The sequence below is a fragment of the Schistocerca serialis genome, chromosome 2, assembly GCF_023864345.2.
Source record: "Schistocerca serialis cubense isolate TAMUIC-IGC-003099 chromosome 2, iqSchSeri2.2, whole genome shotgun sequence".
NCBI lineage: Eukaryota > Metazoa > Arthropoda > Insecta > Orthoptera > Acrididae > Schistocerca > Schistocerca serialis.
In genome coordinates this window covers 99,098,242-99,110,734 of record NC_064639.1, presented here as the reverse complement: position 1 = coordinate 99,110,734, position 12,493 = coordinate 99,098,242, and the positions used below count along the sequence as shown (strand labels likewise).

Sequence of the window (12,493 nt, the reverse complement as noted above, 5' to 3'; positions counted from 1 at the left end):
GACAGTATAAATGAGTCTGATTTTATTAGATTGTCATCCACTGTTTTCATCATGTTTTTCACGTCAATGCTGTCTTGGGTCAACTCAGTTTTCAGTTCTTCTATGGAAATATCGTCAAGATCCCTGCAAGTCACAACACCTTTGCTGCTGTTCAAGGCATTGTGCAGATCAGTTTCTATTGCATATTCCCTAAGGCATCTAGTTTTTTGAAGGTTGATTGCTTTCTGAGAATTAGAAGTTTCCCCTAACAGTGCCCCACTGTGCAAGTGCTTAATTGAGTTTAAAGAGCCACAGATTCCCTCTAAATCCTTCTGAATATATAAGGGAGAAACCTTCTCAAAACTATCCTCTTTCGTTTGGCTATTAAAAACACATTCTGGTCAGCAGCATGTGTTCTGTTGCTGTACTTGTCAGCAGACTGAATAATACCTGAATTAAGAGGACTGGCTGCAAAATCCCTCTCATTTGATTGGGTGTTGGTACCTAACAGTGGCCCACCCATTCCGCTAGGAGGAGGAAGAGAAAATTTTGAAGGGTCTATCCCACAAGCAGCTGGAAAAATAAAAGTCCTCCCAGACAGAGCCCCACATGCCTACAACTGATGTGCGGCAGGTTCTCCAAACATTGCCCACTAGTGACTGTTCCACCTCAACAGTCATGCATCTCATTAGTGTGCAGTACACCTTGAGACTGAGGTGGTGTTTTTCTTATGTTTTTATCAAACTCGTGATCTGACAGTCAAGCCAGGAACATTCCATCGCCACTCTGCACAGAGGCCATTGAAGCATGCCCATGGCTTAAGTGACAGAGGACTTGAGACACTCACCTGTCCCCAGCTCAAGAACCCCGGGTCACCAAAGTTCGTATCTAGCAAACAAATGCTGAGCCCCAGATGGCTTCTTTCTTTTCAATTGTCCATGATTCACTACTATATGACACTACACTAGATATCAGTAATGGCTTCACCTTTTCAAACGTTCTCTTTCCAATAAGTATTCTCCACCTCCTCATTTCTTCTATACAGTTTCCACTCCACACCATTAGACTTCTGTGATACAGAAAAGATTTCACTTGTTCATTTTGGAGTATGTTACCTGGAGATTCATTCTTGCTTATTCTCATCAGCTTTGTCTTTCATATATTTATCTTCATTCCATACTCCTTGCCCCTTCTTGCAATACTCTTTCAACATCTTCTGTAACTGCTGATTCCATCAACACTGCTTGATCGTCTGCATGTTGTATAGTTTTTATCCTTTCTCCTCCAATTAAAATGCCACTATGGTCTTACGTATCAGTTCTTCTCCATAAGTGTAGAATAGCTTCTGTGACAGTGTGTATCCTTGCCTCACACCCCTTCCAATGCTCATCCCTTCTGTCTCCTCATTCCCTACTCTAGTTGTCACTTTCTGCTTTGTATTAATCACATCTATCTTTTCAGTTTATATCCACAGCTTTTAAAATTCTCACCAGTATCCTTACAAATTATCAGTAAATATATAATTAACAAAACTTAATCATAAATTGTAATAAAAATAACATCTTTCTATTTTTAATCACTAATCACATAAAATTTAATTAAATATTTGATAGACATGCCTTATTGTGAAATGAAAGAGTTGTTAACATAAATAATCCCATTCAATCTCTAGAAATAATAAAGTATTTGATTCTTTGAACTTTTTGTGCAAAATTTTAATTTATTGTGAAGACTCACATCTCGTGCACTAATTTTCAAAAGGCATTTTTTCAAGTTTCTTGGAAAACTGTGTTGTGCTGCTTTAGGAAATGAATGCCTGGATACTAACATTCAACGCAGAAAGAAAGTACGGGTGCAGAGCTGTGCGTAATGTCCCCCTCATGAATGTAGTTCATGTACAATTATAAGGGTTAGTCAGTTTACACTACAGCCATGTAGATCACACATTACTTCGCTGGTGCACTTGAGAGATAACTGCACTATTAGCTGTCCTACTGACTGGTCTGACACCTGTGACAAATGAGTACTAGGCTGCTGTCTTTTGAAGTGCACTTCTGGAGACTTTCAGCAAGATGTCAAGATGGAGATGGAGATGAATATATATCTGTGATGTGATTGTGCTTGAGGCAATGGTTGAATTTTGTGATGTCACAGTGTCGAATTTTATGTTCAACACTCTCTGGTGGGAAACAATACAGCAAATCAGATTTTTGCTTCATCGAGAGGAATGTGGTCAATGGTACAGAAGATCATGTCCTACCTCACAGGCAGAACTTGGTTGATGCCATATTGGGTTTTGTCATTTTCAGTAAAAGCCAATATTTGTTGGGTTTTATATTATAACTTATGTCCTATGTGTATATGATGTGTCAAAGCACCAGGACACTCTCAAAAATGCAGCATTACTGGTGCAATTTGTTGTAATACAAGACAGGAAATGTCACATTGGTAGTTGAAGAATGTTAATGGCACATTGAAAATACCATATGTTATAATGAAATTTCAGTTGATAACGTAATGTCAATTAAAGCCTTCAGGAGATTGTAATATACAACATAGGCTGCTTGTTCCAGAAGTTCAACATAATGTAACAGACAGAGGTAAGAGTTAAGTACCCAATGTGTAGTTGGTTCATGTGCTACTACAGCCAAATACTTGTTATTCATTTTCACGAAGGTTCTAGGGCTTTCTTATGAATTTCATTGAAGTATGTCCTGTAATATTCAATGTTATGTGAACATAACAGTGCTCTCTCTCAGGAGAGCATTTGTCTGATTTTGGGAACATACCAGCAATCATGGTCAATGAACTGCAACACAGCTTTTTATGTCCCTGCTTGATTTGATCACAATTGAGTATTTATTCATTCATCAGAAAACTCTATATTTTGGGGGGTGCATGCATGTGCACGCGCCAAAGTATAGAAAATGCAACACTAATATATCAGAAAATAAATGATTTTGTGGTTTAAGTATCTGCACGAGAGCTTTCACTACTTGCAATGGCATATTTTGCACTTTCTTGTCTTATATTTCACATGTTCTAAAAATTCAGCTACTGAAAAGGACCAGTGATATAGTGAAAATGACGTTATGGTTTTAATAAAAAGCGAAAATGATGAAAGAATTTTTATCTTATTTGAATAATATTTATATCACACTATTTGCAATGGTGCAACAGTGCACATAAAGATCTGCTAGATAGGTAATTTTTATGCTTAAGTACTCCAATAATACGCTTCTGTGACTCCAGTGTAGGGGCACTTACCAGATTGACTGGATATCATAAAATACAAAGAAAAGTGTGTGTACAGCTGGAGAGTTACCTGAGTAGGGGCAACAGCTGCTCCCTGTCCTTCTCCCTGACCATGTCTACAGGCATCCTCCCTCCATAGTCCTTGATGCCCCGGTCCGCACTCGCTGCCAGCAGCACTGTCACCATCCCCACGTGGCCACCTAAAGCCGCCAAGTGTAGTGACGTCCTCCCATCCCCGTCGCAGATGTCGGGGTCAGCACCGGCAATCAGCAACATCTTCGCCACTGCCTCGTGGCCCCACTCTGCAGCCCTGTGCAATGGCGTTTGCCGCCACCAGCTGTCGACAGCCTCCATGTTGGCCCCGGCTCGCAGCAGATACCTGGCAGCCTCCTCATTTCCCCCTTGTGCCGCCCAGTGCAGGGCTGTGTTCCCCTTCCTGTCCCGCACCGTGATCTTTGCTCCGGCTGCCAACAGTTCTTGCACGTACTTCACCCTCCCACGCTTCACAGCTAGGATCAGTTCTCCTGTTGCATTCCTTTGAGGCACCTCCCTGCACAAAGCAGTACAGTTTTTCCCATTACCGTGGACACACACACACACACACACACACACACACACACACACACACACACACTGAAGAAACATTTTCCTTCCAAGTGATTGACACCACAACTACGCAGCTCAGACCGATACACAAGAAAGGATATAGAAGTAACCCATTGAATTATACACCCATATCACTAATATCTATTGGAAGTAGGATTTGAGAATGTATACTTTGTTCCAGCATTACAAAGTATCTTGAGGAAAGTGATGTACTGGCACTTAACCGGCACACATTCAGAAAATATTGTTCTCAGAAACACAACTGTCTCTTTAGTCACAAAAGTGGCTTCTAATCAAATTCTGTGTCTATGCAGTATCATCTCTGCAACTGGACTCATGATTTCTTGTCAGAAAAGTCACTGTTTGTTGTAAATGACAGGAAGTCCTCTAGTAAAGCTGAAACAATACTTGGAGGTCCCCTAAGAAGCGAATGATTTAGGAGACAACCTCAGCAGCCTTCCTAGACTGCTTGTATATGATGCCATTGTTAACTGTCTTGTTAAGTCACACATAATCAAAACAAATGGCAAAATATTTAGACAATAAACTTGCTTGATGTGAAAAGTGGCAGGTGACCGTGAATAATATCTATATCTACACACATTCCGGTACTTCAAAGTCACAACATGGAGCATGATGGAGGGTACCTTGTATAACAACTAGCCATTCCCTTTCCTGCTCCACTTGCAAATGGATTGAGGGAAATGTATCCATATGAGCCCTATCTTCTCATCACAGTCCTCACATGAGATGCACACTGACAGCAGCAGAATTGCTCGTCAGCCTTAAATGTTGGTTCTCTAAATTTTCTCAGTAGTGTTTCACAAAAAGAACATTGTCTACCCTTTAAGAATTCCCATTTGATTTCATATAGCAGTTCCGTAACACTTGCGTGTTGATCGAACCAGCCGTTAACAAATCTAGCAATATACCTACAGATGGCTTTGATGTCTTCCTTTAATTCATTCCTGGCATCAATCCCAAATACTTGAGCAGAACTCCAGACTGGGTCAGACTTGTGCTGTATAGACAGTCTACTTTACAGATCTACACTTTCCTATCCAACAAACCAAAGTCAACCATTCATCCCCATACTACAGACCTAGTGTGCTCATTCCATTCCATATTGCTCTGTAATATTACACCTAGCTTCTTCACTGATGTGATTGTGTCAAGCAACACACCACTAACACGGTTGTTGTTGTTGTTGTTGTGGTTAGTGTTTAACGTCCCGTCGGCAATGAGGTCATTAGAGACGGAGCGCAAGCTCGGGTTAGGGAAGGATTGGGAAGGAAATCGGCCATGCCCTTTCAAAGGAACCATCTCGGCATTTGCCTGAAACGATTTAGGGAAATCACGGAAAACCTAAATTAGGATGGCTGGAGACGGGATTGAACCGTTGTCCTTCCGAATGCGAGTCCAGTGTGCTAACCACTGCGCCACCTCGCTTGGTACTAACACTGTATCTGAACATCAGAGGATTATTTTTCCTACTCACCTGCTTTACCTTACATTTCTAGTTTTAGAGTAATCTGCCATTCATCTTATCAACCAGAAAATCTAAGTCATCCTACACCCTCTTAGGGTACATGAATTACTTCATGCAGTTTACAGAAAGCATTTTTATTTTAATAGAAAGGTATAAAATAGTTTACTGAAAGTAGTGTCTTTCAGAAGTTATGACCTTTTCCCACTTAATGGGTAACAAATAAGTTCTGCAATTTAAAAAAAAATAAAATTTACAGTTCTTTTGATGTGATCCACTCATGGAGCCAGTTTTTGAGACTCTTGAAAGATATGAACTCTTGTTCACAAAGGCCATGCTGTATGTTCCGAAACAAATGGTAATTGGAAGGGGCAATGTATGGTGGATACGTTGGTCAGGTTAAGACATCCGATTTCAGTTACTTGGTTTCCTTCACTCGGTTTGCAACATGTGGTTTGTCACTGTCATGAAGTAGAATGACTGTATGTCTCTGTGCATATTGTAGGTATTTGTCTGTAAGTGCATGATTCAAATTGAATACATTCTTTCAAAGCATTCGATGTTTATCGTTTAGCCCAGATGCAGCAGCTCATGGCACACCCTACCCACCAGGACACATTTTGTCCATCACCTAAAAATTGATGTCTTCGAATCATCAAAACCACTCCCTGCACATTATTTTCAACAAAGCATGTTCTCCATACACTTCCACTAGCAAACAATGACATTCCACAGTAGATTTCTTGAATGAACACGGAGGAGTAACACTTACGAAAATGCTGTTTTGAAGGCATCTTCATCTTCAAGGCACTAAATAGTTATGTTCTTTTTGTTTCACTCTAAAGGATATCCAGATCTGAAAATCTAGTGTTTCTACTGTTAAATATATTTTGTATCACAGTCCCCAATGCTGCACTATTTGAACTACTGCCCTCTCTTCATCAATTGTGAAAATTAATTCTAGCTCCCAAAACAGTCACTCAGTAATGAAACTTTCCCATACACTACAGCATCATCAGCAAACTGTTGAAGACTGCTGTTCAACCTATTCATCAGATTGTTTATGTACACAGAGAAAAATGGCACTCCTAAAACATCTCCCTAGGACAGGGGTCGGCAACACGTCGATCACTATCTACTGGTAGATCGCAAGTGCTTATTTGGTAGATCGCATGAGAAATGAGAGTGCTAAAGAAAAATTGTTGAATAAAATCGTCAATTGTTTTCCATAATAGTAAAAATGCATGCTCTTTTGACACAAGTTGCTTTGTTAATAACAGCGTAGAACTTGTACCAAGATCTACCTTGAACCTCTAAAATTTTTTGCCGCATTAGTTAAATCAGCTGCCACCTGCGCGCCACTCGTTGATGCACTGTTTCACATAACTTTTTGAAATGTGTTCGATATGTGTCAGGAGATGGTGGTGAGTTTTGTGCCGTGTACTACCAACACCTGCGATGTAATAGAGCATGAAAAGGACATAGGTAGAACTTTTTTGGGCTGTCAGTACTCAGCATCGAGCATGCGTAGTTGCATATTTTCTTGACACTTTTCGAGAACATACGAGTAGTGCAGCACCTTCATGCATAATGAGTTGTGTATAAAAAAAATGTAAAATTTATCATTTTCATTCTGAAAGGGAACATGAATTTTTCATAACAGAAAGAAATTGCACATGCATTTGTTTATTGTGTGACGCTAAGATTGCATCTGTAAAAAAGACAAATGTTGAGAGACATTTCAAAACCGTGCAACCACATGTTAACACCAAGTTTCCTGTAAAATCTGAACTGAGAAAACAGAAAATCAATAAACTTGAAAATCAATTAAGTGTTCAACAAAGCATGTTCACAAAACCAGTAGACAAAAGTGTTGCTGCCACTCTTGCTTCTTATCGTGTTTCGAATGTACTGGTGAAAAGGAAGAAACCCTTCGAAGGTGGTGAATTCGTAAAAGCAGCATTTCGAGAAACTGCTGACAAGTCTGAAATAGTTGCTGCCATCGAAACCCTTCAACTTTTATCAAGAACGGTCACAAGGCGAGTTGAAAATATGTCTAATGATGTTTTCTCTCAACTGAAAATAGATTTGGATGACTGCTGTTACTTTTCAATGCAATTAGATGAGTCCATTGATGCAACAGGTACTGCTCAGTTGCCAGTTTTTGTAAGGATGGTTTTTAATAACTTTACGGTCAAAGAAGAACTTTTGAAAGTAATTTCTTTGAAAGGCCATACAAGAGGAGAAGATATAATTCTTGCCATGAAGCAACTCATTCTATCGGAGAAAATACCTATCCACAAGCTTGTAAGCATTACCACAGATGGAGCCCCAGCCTTGAGAGGTTCTAAAAGTGGTTTTATTGCTCTGTGCCAAAGACATGAAAGTTTTCCACCATTTTCAAATTATCACTGTACTTTACACCAGCAGTCTCTGTGTGTAAAGTTTTTAAATTTGTATGAAGCTACTAATGCTGTTGTAAAGATAATCAACAAAATTAGGTCTCACTATCTTCAAAGATGCGGCAAATGAACTAGAACTACAGTATGGAAATTTACTGCTCCACACTGAAGTACGTTGGCTCAGCAAGGGAAAAGTGCTGCAACGTTTCCACAAGCTTTTACCATCTATCAAACTGTTTTTGCAAGAACAAGATGAGAACAGTCTGTCAGCATGTATTGAAGATCCTCTTTGGCTTATGAATTTTGCTTTCTTAGCTGACATAACAGAAAAGCTTAATGAGCTGAATTTGAAATTTCAAGACAATGACAGAGATATTGCTGATATGATCTCTCAAGTAAATTATTTTACTGAAAAATTGTTTTTGTGGGAGTGCTGCCTTAAGAGAGATGAATTAAGACATTTTCCAAATCTGAAGACAGAAATAGAAGAAACTGAGATACCTTACAATAGTCAATGTCATGCAATAATGATCTCCAATTTGAGGGATGATTTCAGTGATCACTTTTTAGACTTCAAAAAGATTTCAGTGGTAACCCAGTTTGTATCTTTCCCTTGGGCTAACATTGAGCTACTGAATATATCTTCTTCCATTGCAAAAGTTTTTGACATAGGTAGGGCAGCTCTTGAACTTGAAATAATATCTTTAAAAAATGATTTGTTTCCCAAAAGTGTTGCAGAACCCAAAACCTGTTGGCCTCTAATTCCTCAGGAGAAATATCTTAGTTAATATTGCTCTTAGAATGAAGGCCTTGATTGCTTCTACCTACCTCTGTGAACCACTGTTTTCAAATATGAACTTTATTAAAAATAAACACACAACAAGGTTGACTGATGAACATCTGGACTTGTGTATTTGACTAAGTGTAACAAGTTATACACCTAATATCAAGGACATTGTTGACAAAACAGCTACTTAAGATTTCAGATTAAATGTAAAATAATTCTAGTGTTATTAATGTAAGAATGTACTTGAGAATATTATGAAATAAAATTATTATGTGAGGATTTAAAACTTTTATTTTAAGTAGTTGTTTTACAGTACCGGTATCCAAAAATTAAAAATGTAGCAAATGAATTTTTAAAAGTGGATCACTTTGATATGTTGGTACAGAATAGTAGATCGTGAAGGCTTTGTGGTTGCCTACCCCTGCCCTAGGACACTCCTGACATTACTCTAGTCTCTGATGAACACTCACCATCCAGGACTGGATTCTATTACTTGAGAAGTCTTCAAGCCACTCATATACCTGAGAACCTAATCCATATGCTTGTACCTGCATCAATAGCCTGCAGTGAGGCACTGGATTAAATGCTTTCTGGCAATCTAGAAATATGGCATGTATCTGCTCGATAGCTTGCAGGATATTGTGTGAGAAAAGGGAAAGTTGAATCTCACAAGAGTGATTTTTTTTAAATCTGTGCTCATTTGTGGACAGAAGCCTTCCTGTCTCAAGGAAATTTATTATATTTGAATCAAAATATGCTAAAGAATTCTGCAGCAAACTGATTTTAAGGACATTTGTCTGTAATTTTGTGGGTCTCTTTTTTTTACCCTTACCTCCTGCATATAGGAGTAACTGACAAGTGACTGAACAGGAGCCTTCGACTTGCTTAGTTGTTTTACATAGGACCAGAATTTTCTCAGGTTTTCAGCAGTCTATTTTTTTATAAATGCACAAATTTCTATTAATTTTTGCCCATCGACATTTCTGATTCTTTTTTTGAACAGAGTGTGCAATAATCTCTGTTTCTTCGGCATTTTCTGAATTTGTTATTAAACTACAGTTGGTCTTCTCCAATCTTAACACACCTACTTGGCACCTACTTCTCCACAGAGTGTGTTTTACAATTAGGTTAAATTTCGCCCATAATTCTTCTATGTCCATCATGTTGGGATTAAATGATGCCTATTCACTGTTTAAGTAGGATGCTAACAACTGCTTTGCCTGCTCTTTCCAGTGTATAGACTCTGCAAACCTTATTGATGGACTTATCAGCATTACTAAACATTGTCACTATGATGACAACTAGACAGCCTGTCCATGACACCTGCAATGAATTCAGAGACATCCTAATCTCTGTAGGATAAAGTTGCCACCAAATAATATTGCATTACAGAGGTACTTCTGTGTTAGTTAATTTCAAAGCCAGATTCAATTTTGATCTCAACAAATCCAAGATTTTTGTTGACTGCAGTGAACACTCGTGAACCTATGGTATCTACCATATTTTCAGTATACTTTTCAAGTCTCATTAAGTACTTTGGATCTCTCTACTTTAGGTTTCACCCAGCTCTTGGTTCTGAGGGATGGAAGTGAGGTCCTCCATACAAGTACTAAGACAGCTCCATTAACTTTTGGTTAGATGATACATCACACAAATTTAAAGGTTGTTGATTCAACTAGATATCTAGTGGTTACAATTACAAGCATATCAAATTGAAATCATCACATAGAAAGTATTGTGGGGAAAGCAAACCAAAGAAAGTCTTTTATTGGTAGCACACTTGGAAGATGCAAAAAATCTACTAAAGAGACTGTCTGCACTATGCTTGTTCATCCTCTTCTAGAATACTGTTCCATAGCATGGGATCATAACCAGCTAGGATAGACATGGGGCATCAAAGAGTTCAAGGAAGAGTAGCTCATTTTGAAACATCACAAAATTGAGGAGTGTGTGTCACAGATATGGTAAGGAAGTTGATTTGGTAATCACAACAAATGCCTTCTTTTTTTTTTTTTTTTTTTTTTTTTTTTTTTTTTTTTTTTTTTTTTTTTTTTTTTTTTTTTTCCTCTCTCACTCTCTCTTCCGAACGCAAAAATTTCTTTTGCTGACAGCCAAAAGTCCATACAGTGAAATGACCATTGTAATAATATAAAAAAAGATCACAGCTCACATAGAAAGATTTTGGTGTATTTTTCTCATGTGTTGTAGGGCTGATAACTAGTCAAAGCGGTTGTATGAATCTCTGCTAAACACTTTAGTATTGATTGCAGAGTAATCATGTAGATGTATATATAGATGTAAATATTATGCAGCAGTATTCTTATTCAGTTATTACAATTGAATATTCTGTCTTTGCGAGAAGGTTTGGCCACGGTTCACGTAAGGAGGAGATTCATCTTGATTTTGTGGCCTAACAAAACTGTTGTTTATGATGCCACAATCTTTCTACTCACACTGGTAGTGATGGTTTCAAGAGGATTATAATTGACACCAATCAGGATCTCACCAACTTTGTGCAGCATAGTACAATTGTGTGATATATCTCAAGTTAATGTCAGATCTGTGCTCAGAAAAAGATCCTGACTATGAGGGACCAGAGATACATTTCATAGCTCGTGAATCAAAATTGCTACCAAACCTGACAGGAAGTGAATGAAGGTCCATCCCAACCTGTTAGTGAGAGAACATTGCGATGGGAGCTGCATGCAATGAACATTTGGAGTCAGTCATCTTTAAGAGACCACTGCTCACACAGGCACAGAAGTACGACAACAGCTGTAGTTTACTGGGCTGGAAGGAAGAATATGTGCCTAGTTTTTTTAACTCTCCCCCACCTTATTACATAGTCACTGGCCTGCAGAATCACCTGACTTGAAACCCATAGGAAACCTGCGGGACATGTTGAAACACTGAGTAAAACGCTAACATCAGCATCCCTGTAATTAGATGGAACTGCCTGACCAAATCCTCTGAGTGGCTCAATTTGGATGCAACACACCTGCTCAACCATGTAGACTCACTTCCTAAATGAATCACGACAGTTATGAAGGTCAGGGATGGAATTACACAGAATTAAACGATGCTTGTAATGATTTCTCTATGGGTGACTAATTTTTTGTATGGTGAGCTTATGATAGAATGGATGAGATGTGGTTGTCAGGGGCAATTAAAAGTCAGGCATAAATAGACTATGTCTGTGTGAATTTCAGATATGGGCTACAATGGGACCTCCAAGAAGAATGTACAGTAGAGCATCGACTATTCAGCTTGCGATTAACTGACCTACATGACCAGCCTACTTAATTAGTATCACAATAATACTTCTCTGTGATAAAATGAGGATTAACTTATTGCACATACTGTACTTTTGGAAAACTTTAGCAAGTGGGTGCTGGCTACAATGCAGTGTGGCCTGTCAAAATGTTTTATGTGTCTTTTGTGCTTCTGGCACATCTGGAGTCACAATTACAAGGTACATAATGTATTTTTAATATTGATTAAATTACCACACCCAAGATTCAAAAAATTATACTTTGAAGCCCTCTTCGAATGTTCATGAACAACAATGAACATATGGAACAGAGCAGCTCTGCTGGCCACCATGTGTCCTCTGTTTCTTCAGTTGCATATCAGACATCCAAAGTGCTTGTGTTGTTAAATTGCTGTTTGGTGCAGTCCTTTGTGTTTTAATTAAAGAGTCCAAAATTGGTAATAAACAAAAAATGTTGTAGTGACTATGGATTAGAAACTGTGTGTTGCAATGGGACTGGTGGCAGCCACACCTCTAGCTTTGGAGTTAGGGGTAGTGAAAGTACAGTTGAAGACTGGAAGAAAAATGAAGCAACAATTCAAAAGTGGTGTGCTTACAAAGCAAGTAGAAATGGAATAAAAGAAAGGAAAATAATTTTGAAGTGTAAGCATAAATAAATTGACGAAGCTTTATTTTTGTGGCATGAACATTTAATGGTTTGCCCATTA

General features: G+C 38.5%; 1 protein-coding gene across 5 annotated transcripts in view; it reads right to left on the bottom strand.

Annotated features, from left to right (window-relative positions):
* Positions 1-12,493, bottom strand: part of LOC126456780 (fibronectin type 3 and ankyrin repeat domains protein 1-like) — a 75,917-nt gene that overhangs the window by 39,832 nt on the left and 23,592 nt on the right. For 4 of the 5 annotated variants that reach the window (XR_007585387.1, XM_050092562.1, XM_050092560.1 and 1 more), the window contains exon 3: positions 3,305-3,784. The exons of the other annotated variant lie outside the window; for it this stretch is intronic. Coding sequence is in view for 3 of the 4 variants with exons in the window: in XM_050092562.1 (XP_049948519.1) it covers positions 3,305-3,784 (480 nt within the window). In the remaining variant the exon portion in view is untranslated. The remainder of the gene's footprint in view (positions 1-3,304; positions 3,785-12,493) is intronic. 5 annotated transcript variants of the gene reach the window in all.